Below are 15,219 nucleotides of genomic sequence, written 5' to 3'. Positions count from 1 at the left end.
ATCAAGCTAGGCAATTATGAGTCATATAGGAGCAAACAGAAAGATCACACTCAATCAAATACTTAAACAGCTCAATAAATTCCACAAAAATTCCAGCCTAAACGGGACACACTCAATGAGCTACATATCAATTTTCATGCCATTTGGACAACAGGAAGTAGGTCAATGAAAATCATAAAGTCAGCAGCAATTCAAACAAGTCAACACATGGTAACAGAATGAGCATCAACTTTAATCACATACCAAACACTGAAAACAATTAAGAAATGGATGGGACCAAAGCCAAACTACACCTAAACATGTTATGAATCACTCCATCAAATTTCACATTCATATGATATAGTATGAGCATTCAACAACACATGTAAAGTTTGTTACACAAGAAACAACCCAAAGATGCTAAACAACAATCAAAAATCCAAATCAATTAGAAAATGGACCAATTACATCCACGAAAAATCATGTTGAAAGTTAGCATACATATTGTATCTCATGCAAAAAATCAGAGCCATAGGCCTAGTGGAAGCATGGTAAATTAATTCATGAACTCAGCATATCATAATGTGACATATATTGTCACACTCAAAAAGAATAAATCATATCTATCAAACCAGAGGTCCAAAAATCACAAATGATATACCAAAATCTCCAGAAACGTATCAAGATTCATCATGTGAAATTTCATTCAATTTGGAGCAAGCATGAGTATTTTGTGAATTAAATGGCAAAACATACAAAAAATATACACATGTCAAATATCCCTAAGCCATTCAAAAATATCACCAGGCACAACTTGAGCTATCATACCTATAAAATTCTAGACAAAATTATGAAGCTAACAAAAAAAGTCTCACGAAATTTGGATTAAAAATGGATTTGTTTTGATTTTTTGAAGTTTTGTGGAATTATGGAATATTTATTTAATGGAATTATGAGATGAATTAAAACGCAGTGGCAATTTTGCAATTTCTGAAGCCAGGCCAAAAACGACGTCGCAGCTCATTAATTTGGTGGCAGCGTTCTATTCGCTGGATCCGGCGCCAAACATGAATTCAAATTGAAACGCATGGCAACAAGATCAAACAGCCTTCATTTTCCAGAAATTGCGCGTTCTTCATCGTTCTTGAGTCCAAATTCGGTTATGGCCATCTCTCAACCAAATCGCGCAAACCATATATGGATAGAAAGGTCTAAGCACGTAGATTACCGATATCATGATTAAATCGTCCAGAAGTTCATATACACTGCAAATCGATGAATGAAGTTTTGACATGCAATCTTTAATCCTAGATTTCTCTCTCAATAATTGGTTAAAATCGAAACTACAAGCATCTTAGCACTCTACAAACTAAGACCTACAAGAAGCACATAGAAATTTGGCAAATAGTTAGATTCGAATTCCAACCTTGATCGATGGCAGTTGTGAAATCTTTGCTTCTTTTGATCCGATTCGCGAAAACAGAAGTAGTATTAAGCTGTAGGAGGTGAATGATGAAGAAACTTCAGCTCAAACGTGCAAGAATCCACGTGAATTTGCGACTGCCATTGGAGATGATGCTTTCAACAGTTGGTTTTTGGCTCGTCTTTCTCCTCCAAATGCTTCAAACAGAAGTTATACACGACCTGCACATGAAGAATTCACCAAGCAATTGCAACAACATTCACGAATTATTGATGAATTTGGAAAAAAATGTGAAAGTTCAAAGTGAAAAAAGTGAGAGAAAATGTGAAAGTTTTCTGTTTGGATCTGAAGAAAATGATTAGTGCTTCGTGATTACAGTTACAATTATCTATTTATACCAAGGCTTAATCAAAAATTAATCCAAATTAAGCAAATTAGGATGATTAGTGTAATGTGCAATTTCACCACTTTGGCCAAAATGCCCTTGGTTAATGCAACTGGTTTTTCTCTCCAAACTTGGTTCAAACAGGTCACAAATGATATTTGGAAGGTGTTACAAAAAGCCTCATCTCAAAATTCCAAATATTTCTCAAATTGGACCATTTTGCCCTTGGATTTTAATTAGTGCACTTGAAAATTGACCTTTTTGTGTGAATGCTTTTGGCAAAATGTGATGATGGATTATGAAAGCACACATTAAATGTGATTTGCTCAAAGAAAAACCATCCAATTTGGCCGTTCCATGTGAGAGTTATGCCACTTTGATTTCGGGCATTTTTGGAAAATGACTGGACCATATCTTGCTAACCACACATGGGAATTTCAAGTTCTTGGACTTTTTGGAATGGTGAGATCAAGATCTTCAACTTTCATGTTGGACAAAATTCCATTTGAAGCTTTTATGATGAAGTTACTTTGAGGAGAAGAACTTTCCATTTTGGGCAGCTGAAATTACAGGTCACCTGCCATTTTAGGAAACTTCTTGTCTGACCTCCAAATCTTCAGCTTTGGTCTTTGATATGTCAAATGAGACTTGTATGGACATGAATGAGGCCTTTCAAACCATCTCACACCTTCCAATCCATAAAATCAGGCACAGTTGACCACAGTTGATTTTCTAGGGTTTCTGGTTGACTAAACAATGACTGATGACTTCTGAGCATCCAATCTTTGGCCAAATCACTTCAAAATGATCCTTGGACCATATGAGCTTGATAAATCAACCCTAGGGCCTTGTCTCAATGAAAATGGCACTTGCTTGCTTGACTGACTGATCTCCTGACCAGTTTGACCTAATTTGTCAACTGAGCTTGCACTTGGGCAAATGGACAATGCAATGTTATGCAGTGGACCATTTTATGTTAATGACCTAATATGAAATGAATGTACAAAAAGGTAGGGTGCAAATTTGAGGTGCTACACCCGTCCAATACGCTTCTCAGTCGTACGTAGCCGCTGTGACGCCTGCATTCAATCAACAACCTGCTCAGGCTTATCAAGCGCCTCCAGCTTATCGACCAGCTCCAGTTCAACAACGTGCTGCGGCTCCGCCAGCTTATCAACAAGCACCAGCAACTCCTGTTTATCAACAACCGAGAGCTCAAGCGCCGAGGCAGAATGCTCAGAACCAAAATAGGAGACAAGGGGAGAAGGCGACCTTCAATCCAATCCCAATGTCGTACACTGAGTTGTATCCCTCTTTGTTGCAAAAGGGTTTGGTGGTTCCTAGACCTATGGGACCTCCACCTGACCGTCTTCCTCCATGGTACAACCCTAATGCACACTGCCCTTTTCATGAAGGTGCCCTCGGGCATGACCTAGAGGGCTGCTACGCTCTGAAGCATAGGGTTCGTGAGTTAATTGAGAGCAAGATCCTGTCTTTTAAGGACGTGGGACCGAATGTGAAGAACAATCCTCTTCCTCCCCATGGAGATCCTGCAGTAAACGCCATTGAGGATGCCTTTGTTGGTATTACGGTTGATAAGGTGGATGATGTGAAGACTCTTTTGGTGGCATTCCATGCCCGATTGGTGGAAGCTGGCCTGATTAATGTAAATCATGAAAATTGTGAAGAGTGTGCCACACATCCAAAAGGGTGTCAGGTGGTGCGAGATAATATTCAAGGCTTGATGGATGAAGGAATGCTTCAAATATCCAGTGTCGTGAAGAACGAAGACGTGTTGGTAATTGAACCTTGTTTCAATTTACCCGAACCAGTGGAAATCCCTTATTATAGCAGAAGGGTGGCGCCTGAGAATAGTCATCCGTCGCCTGTTGAAATATGTATGCCCACACCTTTTCCCTACGAGAGCACCAAGGCTGTGCCTTGGAAATATGAGATTACTGCTGTGGATGAGGTTGTTGAAGGAAGTTCAGACGCTGAGGTGACAGAAGCTGTAAGTGAAGACGTCACCAATATTGCAGGAATGAGCAGAATGACCCATAGTGGTTGAATCTATACGCCCGAATTCAATGTAACTCCTCAAGGGCCAAACAAGGAATCAACGATTGCAACTCCCACTAAAGAACCCGAAGTGGTCCAATTCGAAGATGTTGTTGAATTCTTGAAGTTAATCAAGAGAAGTGACTACAAAGTGGTGGATCAGCTGCATCAAACACCATCTAAAATCTCTATTCTGTCTCTGCTACTGAACTCCCAAGCCCATAGGGAGGCTTTGTTGAAGGTGCTTGCTCAAGCTCATGTAACACAAAGCATAACAGTAGACCAATTTGATGGAGTAGTTGCAAATATCACAGCCTGCAATACTTTGAGCTTCAGTGGAGAAGAATTACCTGAGGATTGACAAAATCACAACCGTGCCCTCCATATCTCGGTGAAATGCAAAGATGATGCTTTGGCGAGAGTGTTGGTTGATACTGGAACTTCGCTGAATGTTATGCCAAAGAGAACACTCGCCAAATTATCTTATCAAGGACCAGCTATGAAGCCTAGTGCCTTGGTAGTGAAAGCTTTTGATGGTTCCAGGAGAACCGTGATTGGAGAGGTGGAACTGCCCATATTGATTGGCCCTCATGTATTCCCAATTAATTTCCAAGTCATGGATATTAATCCAGCATATAGCTGCTTATTGGGGCGTCCCTGGATTCATGCTGCAGGGGCAGTTACCTCCACTTTACACCAAAAGATGAAGTTTGTGGTGGACAATCAACTAATCATCATTTCTGGGGAGGAGGACTTTGTGGTTAGTCACCTTTCATCCTTCAGGTATATTGAGGCTGATGAGGACGCTTTGGAAACTTCTTTCCAAGCTCTTGAAATAGCCAATGCCACTTTTGTGGAAATGAAGGACCCCGTTGGGAAAGCTTGTTCATCTTTCTCTTCTCTGAAGAGCGCAAGGTCTATTATTGAAGGAGGAAACCCTGAAGGTTGGGGTCAACTTATCGATATTCGTGAGAAGCATGATCGCTTTGGTTTGGGATATGTGCCTTCCGCTGCGAAAGGAGCCCGAGTCCCTAAAAAGGACAACACCCGAAGCATCCAGGAAGTATTCCTTAGCACAGGATTCATCCATGGAGATCAGGTCAATGCCATTGAAGACAGCACCGAAAATGAAGATGAGCCATGTTTGGTTTACCGGTGTGAGACAGCTTTGAACAACTGGAAGGCGGTTGAGATCCCCGATATTTTTCCTTTGTCAAAGTAATAATTGTTGTCTTTTTCCTTTCAAATCCTTAGCTCTGCCCAAGGCTAATGGATCATGTTGTAGGGCCCCTTTTCATTTTTCAAATAATCATTATCAATGAATGAAAGGCATTTTGTTAAATTCTTCTTATTCATTTATTTTGCTTTCTCTTAAGAAAATGGCAATCTTTTCAAAAACAAAAAAAAAACTTTTTATTTATGCATCTTTTATTTTTACTTTGTCTAAAAGAAATCAATCATTCAAACATGCAGAATAAATGATAACCCCGTTGAATCCAATGACTTTACTACCTCTCATAAGTTTGACTCCCCTATCTACCAAGCGGAAGAAGAGGGTGAAGAAGATTGTTACATCCCCAACGAACTGGCAAGGCTGCTCAAGCACGAGTCCAAAAGCCTTCAGTCACATGAAGAACCGGTGGAAACAATCAACCTTGGCACAGAGGAAGAGAATAAAGAAGTCAAAATCGGCACCACACTTGAAGCAGACGTCAAAGAGAGATTAGTCGAGCTGCTACAAGAATATGTGGATGTATTTGCATGGTCATACCAGGATATGCTAGGTTTGGACACCGACATCGTTGAGCACAAGCTCCCGCTTCAGCCAGAATGCCCGCCAGGAAAACAAAAACTCCGAAGAACAAGACCAGATATGGCTCTGAAGATCCGTGAAGAAGTCAAACGACAATTTGACGCTGGTTTTCTCGCAGTGGCGAAGTACACATAATGGGTAGCTAACATTGTACCTGTGCCCAAAAAGGATGGCAAGGTGAGGATGTGCGTTGACTATAGGGATCTGAACAGAGCTAGTCCAAAGGACGATTTCCCTCTACCGCACATTGATACTCTGGTAGACAACACTGCAAGATTTGTTGTCTTCTCCTTTATGGATGGTTTTTTGGGATACAATCAAATCAAGATGGCTCTAGATGACATGGAGAAGACCACTTTTATCACCCCTTGGGGAACTTTTTGCTACAAGATAATGCCTTTCGGTCTCAAAAATGCTGGGGCAACTTACCAAAGAGCTATGGTCACTCTCTTCCATGATATGATGCACAAGGAGATAGAGGTCTATGTTGACGACATGATCGCTAAATCTCAGAATGAAGAAGATCATATGAGCCATCTGAAGAAGCTGTTTTAACGCCTCAGAAAGTTTAGATTACGATTAAACCCTGCAAAATGCACATTTGGTGTCCGTTCGGGGAAGTTGCTTGGCTTCATCGTTAGTCAACGAGGAATTGAGGTAGACCCTGAAAAGGTCCGAGCTATACAAGAAATGCCTGCTCCACGCACCGAGCGGGAGGTCAGAGGTTTCCTTGGACGTTTGAATTACATCTCGAGGTTTATCTCACACATGACGGCCACGTGTGAGCCTATCTTCAAATTGCTTCGAAAATATCAAGCTGTTGAATGGAATTCTGATTGTCAAAATGCTTTTGAGAAGATTCGTCAATACTTGCAGGAGCCTCCTATTTTAATTCCACCTGTCCCAGGAAAGCCATTAATCATGTATATGACTGTGCTTGAAGGGTCAATGGGATGCGTGCTAGGGCAACATGACGAAACTGGTCGGAAAGAACATGCTATTTACTATCTGAGTAAAAAGTTTACCGATTGTGAAAGTCGATATTCACTTTTGGAGAAAACTTGTTGCGCGCTAGCATGGGCCGCTCGTCGTTTGAGGCAATACATGATTTGCCATACTACTTTGTTGATCTCGAAGATGGACCCAATAAAGTACATCTTTGAGAAACCTGCCTTGACTGGAAGACTTGCCCGGTGGCAGATGCTTTTGTCAGAGTACGACATCCAGTACGTACCCCAGAAGGAAATCAAGGGAAGTGTGTTAGCCGAGTATCTTGCTCACCAACCAGTTGAAGACTATCAGCCATTGAAGTTTGATTTCCCCGATGAGGATATAATGGTGATAAAGGATTGTGAGATCCCAGGCCCAGAGGAAGGACCAGAACTAGGATCTCGATGGAAGCTCGCGTTCGATGGTTCCTCCAATTACAGTGGTCATGGTGTGGGAGCTGTTTTGATGAATCCAAATGGTGGCTTTACCCCTTTCACAACAAGGTTGTGCTTTGATTGTACGAATAATGTCGCAGAATATAAAGCTTGTATCCTTGGTCTTGAAGCCGCAATTGATCTCTGAATCAAGATCCTTGAGGTGTATGGAGATTCAGCCTTGGTGATCTATCAAGTCAAAGGAGAATGGGAAACTCGCGATGCAAATCTGATCCCGTATCGTGCTCATGTTGTGAAGATGATAGAATACTTTGATGATATCACTTTCCATCACATCCCAAGAGTAGACAATCAAGTGGCTGACGCTTTGGCAACATTAGCATCAATGTACCAAGTCAGATTCCATAATGAAGCTCCGCTTATTCGAATCGAGCGAAGAGATGAGCCTGCCTACTGTCAGCTGATTGAAGAAGAAACTGATGGTAAACCATGGTTTCATGACATCAAGCGATATCTTTTAAGTCAAGAGTATCTAGAAGATTTCTACATTGTTGGATAAGAAAACTCTGAGGAGGTTATCATCCAAATTCTTTTTGAGCAATGACGTGCTTTACAAGAGAAACCATGACATGGTTCTGCTCAGATGCGTGGATAGACACGAAGCAGACATGTTAATTAAGGAGATTCATGAAGGATCCTTTGGAACCCATGCCAATGGACATGCCATGGCGAAGAAGATTTTGAGAGCTGGTTATTACTGGTTGACCATGGAGTCCGATTGTTTCAGCTATGCAAGAAAATGTCATAAATGCCAAATTTATGCTGATAAGGTGCATGTGCCGCCAACACTGTTGAATGTTTTGACATCACCTTGGCCTTTCTCAATGTGGGGCATCGACATGATTGGTGCTATAGAACCTAAGGCTTCCAATGGTCACCGCTTCATCCTAGTTGCCATCGATTACTTTACTAAATGGGTAAAGGCTGCTTCCTACACCAATGTGACGAGACATGTGGTTGCTCGCTTTATCAAGAAGGAGATTATCTGCCGCTATGGAATCCCAAGCAAGATCATCACCGACAAAGGTTCAAACTTGAACAACAAGACAATGAGAGAATTATGTGAGAGTTTCAAGATTGACCACCATAATTCTTCTCCATATCGTCCAAAGATGAATGGTGCTGTTGAAGCTACCAACAAAAATATCAAGAAGATCCTGCAAAAGATGGTGAAAACTTATAAGGATTGGCACGAGATGCTACCCTTTGCTTTGCATGGATACCGGACCTCAGTCCGCACTTCAACAGGGGCAACCCCATTCTCCTTAGTGTATGGGATGGACGCAGTTCTCCCAGTCGAAGTAGAGATACCTTCAATGAGAATATTGATGGAGGCCAAGCTAGACGAAGCTGAATGGATTCAGAACAACTATGATCAACTTAATCTCATTGATGAGAAGCGTATGACCGCTCTGTGCCATGGACAATTGTACCAGCAACGAATCAAGAAGGCATTTGACAAAAAGGTCCGTCCTCGAGAGTTCAAGGAAGGAGATCTCGTGCTCAAGATGATCTTGCCAGTACACAAAGATTCACGTGGGAAGTGAACTCCCAACTATGAAGGCCCATACGTTGTAAAGAGAGCGTACTCTGGAGGTGCTCTATTTCTCACAACTATGGATGGCAAAGAGCTCATTCACCCTGTGAACTCTGATGCAGTCAAAAGATAATATGCCTAACAAATCCCGGTGGACTGAAACCTGAAAGGGCGGTCCAAGCAAAAGTTAGGGATAAAAAAAATGGTAGCTCGCTAAGTCGAAAACCTGAAAGGGCGACTTAGGCAAAAAAGAGCGTCCCGGTGGATTGAAAACCCGAAAGGGCGATCCCGGCAAAAATTAGGGACAAAAGGCATAGACTGCATCGGTTGTCACTAATCAACACAGAAGAGCTAAAAATGGAAGATCAATCTAGTTACTCCGTTCAGAAAAGAGGTCTCGTGGAGTCATTGTTATTAGGGATAGTAGTAGTCATTGTGATTCAATGTAAACCTTTCTCTATTGCCATTTTCAAATTTGTAATATTCCATGGAGCTACGCCATTTGTGTGCTACCATTCTTGAATAAATACAAGTTTGCCCATCAAATTCTATCATTTGCTGTTTTTCTTTGATTTTCTTTGTTATGCAAAACGTCATTTATTTGTTAATAATGAAATTTTTGAACTCAAAAAAGAATTTTTCAACATATTGAGAAACACAATTTTGCTTTGACATGTGGAAATATTAAAAGGAAAGCTTTCGTCTTTCCCTGCAAGTCTCAAGTTGCAAGACTCCCCTTGGATGATCAATATCTATCTCCACAGAGCACGAATTTATCATTCTCTGGAAGGATTATTGGGCCAGTGTAACTGTTCAGCTTGATAGATCCTCCTTTGATGCATTTACTCACTCCTTCGGTTGAGTTATTGGTGTTGAGGATTCAGTACCTCCATAAAGCTTTCCCTAATTTCCAGTCTGTATATTGTCAGCATTTGCATTTCATGATCATTCATACATCATGCATATAAGCAGAATCCAAATCATGCATAGCCCGAAGTGCTCCGCGCTCATTTGCATAATCTCAGGTCTCGTTGTTGATTGTATCCCTTGACCTCTGAGACCAGTTGCTATTGGCATCGTCTGTTAAGTCTGGATGTCACCAGTTGTCTTTGACCAAATCCAGTTGTAACTGGTGTCCTTTAAGGTCGGGTTGTAACCAGCATTTATTTTGAACCCAATTGCTGTTGGCATCAATGTCAGTCTGTTTGTAAATACATTTGTGATTGATATCTGAAGTTTGGTTGTCGCCAACATCATTTCAAGTCCAGTTGTTGCTGGCAAACTCCGTTGTAGCCGGTAATGGTTTACTATTGGCTTTCATCAAGTCCAATTGTTGTTGGCAAACTACGTTAAAAGTTGGTTGTAATCCATTGCTTTTGGTCAAAGTCCAGTTGTTGCTGGCAAAGTTGGTTGTAGTCCATTACTTACGGTTAAAAGTCCAATTGTTGTTCGCACGTACATAGAGTTTAATTACCCTATCTTTCCTGATGGTTCCGTGAAAGTCATGTATGACTTATCATCTTGAGGAATTTCCAGAAGCTTTGAGGTTTTTTCGTGTTAGAAAACTCCAATGATGTCGCTTTGTATGTTTTCCAATATCAGCAGGTCATGTATGAATCTGTTGTTGAAGTTTCTTTGGGTTTTTGTTCAGTGCTATCCAGGTCATGTATGAACCTATTGTTGAAATTTCATTCCAGTATTGTCAGGTCATGTATGAACCTGTTGTTGAACTTTCATTCCAGTATTGTCAGGTCATGTATGAACCTGTTAATTGAATACTCTTTGAATAGTCAAGTGTTGTCAGGTCATGTACGAACCTGTTGTTGAAAATTCTTTGAACGTTCCTATTTTGTCAGGTCATGTATGAACCTGCTGTTCAACTTTTATTTCAGTATTATCAGGTCATGTATGAACCTGTTGCTGAACCTTTTGTTCCAATGTTGTCAAGTCATGTATGAACTTGTTGTGGAAGTTTTCTCAGAAGGTTCAAGTTTGTCATCAGGTCATGTATGAACCTGTTGATATACTCTTTTTGAATTTTTCTGAGCTTGTTAGGTCATGTCTGAACCTGCTGTCAGAACTTCTTTATTTTCTCCAGCATTGTCAGGTCATGTATGAACCCGTTGCTGTTGAGCCTTTATTCCAGTTTTACCAGGTCACGTATGAACCTGTTGCTAAACTTTTTGTTCCAATATTGTCAAGTCATGTATGAACTTGTTGTGGACATTTTCTCAAAATGTTCAAGTTTGTCACCAGGTCATGTATGAACCTGTTGATATACCCTTTTTGAATTTTTCTGAGTTTGTTAGGTCATGTCTGAACCTACTGTCAGAAATTCTTGATATTCCCCAGCATTGTCAAGTCATGTATGAACCTGTTGTTGAGCTTTTATTCCAGCATTACCAGGTCATGTATGAACCTGTTTTGAAGAATCTTTCTCTATGATTGTTTCAGTGTTATCAGGTCATGTATGAACCTGTTGTAGAAATTTTTTCTTATTCGGGTTTAATAAGTCATGTGTGAACTTACTACCGAAATCTCTTGTACTCTGAATGTTGTTTATCAACTTTCACTTCGATTACTCCCCAGTGTGTGTCTGATTCTCCAGCAGGACTGTTTTCCCCAGCGAGTTGTTTCTTACCGTTTGTCTGTCTTCCTGTGGACCACCAGCATTCCCCACAGATTGGTCTGTCTAGTAGCATCTCCTGTCAAGGGTCCACCATATCCCTAGCAGATAAAATTACAAAAAAAAAAAAGAATCCTGCATCCATGCATATCATATCATATCATATCATATCATATCATATCACATCATGTCATAGGGATTCAGGATCAAAATCCGGGTCTTCTATGTATTTAACCATCTCCCACTATGATCATATGAAGAGTGTCTTGCTTCATATTCTCTAGTTGAAGATACTTAAATAGGGGCAACTGTCATACCCCGATTTTGGTCCTGAATTTTTTTTTTTATTTTTTTTTATTTGGCACTTGGCCTAAAATTCATTTGCATACATTCATGACCAAAGGAAACCATCCATTCCCAAATTTCATCAAAAAGAAAAAAGAAAAAAATCACAACCAAGATATAACCATAATTCACATCTAATCCCAATTCCAATCCAATTTCAAATCCAAGTCCTCCATTGCCGTAATCAACCATCCTCAATTTCCCGGATTTCTATCTAAGAAGAAAAAGCCTCAAAGTCTAGTCAACCTTTGCATTGGAGTTCTTGGAAGACCTTTGGAGGATATTATTGAAGATTTAGAAGAGATTGCTATCGGCTTACCGGGTGATATTAAGTTAGCAGTGGCAGCGATTGCTAGACGAAGAAAGTTGCTGAGTGATGATGTCTTGATTGCGTTAGCTGATGCTTCCTGGGAAATCCTTGATGTCTCTGGCTCAGATGTTTCGGATTTTGGCTTGATAAAAGCAGCTGAAAGATGTAGAAAAGGCCACTTCTAATTTTACAATGATCATTGGCCTTGGAGCATTTGGTTCTGTTTACAAAGCACAAATGCCTACAGGTGAGACGGTTGCAGTTAAAGTTCTTGGTGCTAATTCAAGACAAGGAGAACAAGAATTTTTAACTGAGGTTCTATTACTTGGAAGATTACATCACAAAAACCTTGTGGCTTTGGTGGGATATGTTGCGGAAAGAGGGCGACATATGCTCCTTTACATTTACATGAGCAATGGTAGTTTTGCTTCTCATTTATATGGAAAAGATTATGAGCCATTAAGCTGGGATTTGAGACTTAGCATAGCACTAGATGTTGCAAGGGTGCTGGAATATCTACATTATGGGGTTGATCCACCTATTATGCACCGTGACATCAAGTCTTCCAACATTCTATTGGATGAGTTTATGAAAGCCAAGGTCACTGACTTTGGGCTTTCCAGACCAGAGATGATTAAGCCGCGTGCGTCGAATATCAGAGGAACTTTTGGATATCTTGATCTTGAGTATATATCTACAAGTACCTTCACTAAGAAAAGCGATGTATATAGTTTTGGTGTGCTACTTTTCGAGCTTATTACTGGAAGAAATCCACAGCAGGGGCTAATGGAATACGTAAAACTAGTTGCCATGGAAAGTGAGGGAAAGATTGGATGGGAAGAAATTGTGGATCCGAAACTGAATGAAAACTATGATGTAAACAAGCTTAATGATATGGCCTCACTTGCGTTCAAATGTGTCAGTGGAGTTTCCAAAACTAGACCTTCAATGAGGACTGTTGTTCAAGCATTATCTAAGCTTTATAAGAAGCCTAAAAGAAATCATAGCCAGACATCTTCTACTGCACAGCCGATAATCATAGGAGTTTGTCGTTGTTCTTGAATGTTTAAATCATCTATCTTCTTTTAATTTCGTTTAATTGGCTAAAAGTTTATCTTCAAGAGTTATAAAGTCAATTGTATAATCGATTTGCACCGTCGGTGCATTGAAATTAATCTCTTGTTAAACCATTGGGAATGTGAAGCCCCCTAACATTGTTAGACTGAAGATAAAAAAAAAGAGAAGGTGAAAAGATAACTTCCATCGAGCTCATGGCTCTAGATGTTCTAATTGAGGCATGTCAAAAGATAACACAATGGATGTAGAACTGTATTTCAATTGCCATTATAGAAAACTGAAAAATACTCATGGCATTGATGAGTTTGAGTACAAGTATTACATCACTTAAATTTTCTGACCCAAACACATGGTTTCAGTACACCTTTTAATGACTCAAATGAAAGCTCTAGCTAGCACTATAGCCACTTGGTTGCGGAAGAAGTGAAGGCCCTCTCTGACTGTATATCACAAGTGAAGAAGATTATTGATCACTATGGAGATTCTGATGGCCTCGCTGTTCCGACAAGCAGCATTTGTCAAATGCAATCTCTGATGCTGTTAACCATGGGCTATGTCGCGGATGTACTCATGTGCAACATAACCTCTGCACAAGAAATTTCTGATCAAGTGGAGAGCAACTGTTTTGTTGATGCCGCCGTTGTTTCTGCAAACTTCAGCATCATAGCCGAACCACCACCTGCACCTGCTGCCGGTACTCCTTCATCAACATGCTTGCAATCTCGTCCCTAACCTGCAACAAACAATAAAGAACATGGCACCGACAACAACTTATAGCAGAAAACTCATGGCAGGCCAAAAAAAAGGGATTACAATCATTTCTAAATTCCATCTGCATTCTTTAACACAATACAAATAAGAGCTCCCTCTTTTAACAAACTCAGACCCCTCGGGTCAAGGATGAGCCGGTTTGTATGCGCAACTTCACTTCCGATCAAAGATCAAATGCCGTTGGTATTTCACAGTCTCTAGCTATGGCATATGTTATGGATCAGAAAGCAATGTTACTTCAGCAATCAACATGGAAAAATAATGTCAGGATGAATAATTTGGTTGAGCAAATCCATGGTCCACTTTCAAGCATTCAATCCTTGAGTAAAATCCTGTCTACACAAACAAAGAAAAGTCAGATTTCACATGACATTGTTGAGGATATCTTGGTGCTAGGTGATCGTTTGAGGGATGTTCTCCATCAACTTCAGGATGCTGTATATGTGACGAAGACTAATATTATGCGCCACAATGAAGAAGCAATCAAGGAAATGAATCACATGCTTGCTGAATCAGAAAAAACTCAATTGTTAGATAGTTCTCTAGTGGACAAGCTGCTTGTGGAATGCAACTTTCCATCTATATGCATTCATTCTGGAATGTCCCAGGAAGAAAGGTTGAAGCGTTATAAAGGTTTTAAGGAGGGACATACCAGGATTCTTGTAGCAACCAATTTGGTTGGCAGAGGAATTGACATTGAACGCGTGAATATTGTGACAAACTATGACATGCCTGACTCTGTAGACACATACTTACACAGAGTTGGCCGAGCTGGAAGGTTTGGCACCAAAGGCCTTGCAACTACATTTGTTTCATGTTCACCCGATGTTGACGTTCTCAATAATGTTCAGTCCCGGTTTGAGGTGGATATGAAACAGCTTCCTGAGCAGATTGATACATCTACATACATGCCACCACTTTCGTCCGGAAATCCACCTCAAGCTGCTGCTGCTGTTGCGGCAACCAGTTCGCCTAATGAAACCACCGGCTCAATTACACAAACTGACCAAGGAAAATCTTCAAGTTCAGACCAATACCCCGAAATTTCACTGTAGTAAAAAAGGGGTACAGGTAAAATTAGTCAAGGCAGTAAAATCCAAGAAAATACCCAAAATAGAGTTAAGACAAAACAATTGGAGAAAACTTGATTTCAGAATACCTTTTCGAGTCTAGCATAAACAGGGCAATCCGAGTCTGAACATCAAAAAAATTATTTCGTAGGGATGCCTCTTTTGAACCCAATGTACCAATTCGAAACCCTAATCAGCCGAGCATAAATAGAAAAGAGAGGAATCAGTGTGGAGGACGAAAAATTTGAGAAAAAAAGGGAACGGCGAAAAGGATACCACAAACCCTAATCACCAAATCAAAGACAAACCTGGGAGCTTCATCGTTGCCGTTGTCACCGCCGAAGGTGAGTTTTTTTGTTTCAGCCATTGCTTTCTTACAT

General features: G+C 40.4%; 2 protein-coding genes across 2 annotated transcripts; both read left to right on the top strand.

The window, feature by feature from the left end:
• Window positions 1-1,066: 1,066 nt before the first annotated feature.
• On the top strand, window positions 1,067-12,983 carry LOC127123284 (protein NSP-INTERACTING KINASE 3). Its single transcript, XM_051053516.1, has 3 exons — window positions 1,067-1,198; window positions 2,845-3,798; window positions 12,078-12,983. The coding sequence occupies exons 1-3, from the start codon at window positions 1,067-1,069 to the stop codon at window positions 12,981-12,983; spliced, it is 1,992 nt and encodes a 663-aa protein (XP_050909473.1).
• A 989-nt stretch (window positions 12,984-13,972) lies between these two features.
• LOC127123283 (ATP-dependent RNA helicase uap56-like) lies at window positions 13,973-14,824 on the top strand. The gene has a single exon (XM_051053515.1). It carries the CDS (start codon window positions 13,973-13,975, stop codon window positions 14,822-14,824), a length of 852 nt encoding a protein of 283 aa, XP_050909472.1.
• The last annotated feature ends 395 nt before the right edge of the window (window positions 14,825-15,219 follow it).

The sequence above is a fragment of the Lathyrus oleraceus genome, chromosome 2, assembly GCF_024323335.1.
Source record: "Lathyrus oleraceus cultivar Zhongwan6 chromosome 2, CAAS_Psat_ZW6_1.0, whole genome shotgun sequence".
NCBI classification, from domain to species: Eukaryota; Viridiplantae; Streptophyta; class Magnoliopsida; order Fabales; family Fabaceae; genus Lathyrus; species Lathyrus oleraceus.
This window is presented reverse-complemented; position numbering and strand designations above follow the sequence as displayed.

What these genes read in the sequence shown, in the direction of transcription:
- LOC127123284 (XM_051053516.1), top strand. Translation starts at nt 1,067, where the DNA reads ATGGCAACAAGATCAAACAGCCTTCATTTTCCAGAAATTGCGCGTTCT. An exon ending in GGATAGAAAGGTCTAAGCAC is followed by an intron (nt 1,199 to 2,844) that starts GTAGATTACCGA and finishes TACGCTTCTCAG; the next exon opens with TCGTACGTAGCCGCTGTGAC. An exon ending in ACGCTGAGGTGACAGAAGCT is followed by an intron (nt 3,799 to 12,077) that starts GTAAGTGAAGAC and finishes TGATAAAAGCAG; the next exon opens with CTGAAAGATGTAGAAAAGGC.
- LOC127123283 (XM_051053515.1), top strand. Translation starts at nt 13,973, where the DNA reads ATGGCATATGTTATGGATCAGAAAGCAATGTTACTTCAGCAATCAACA.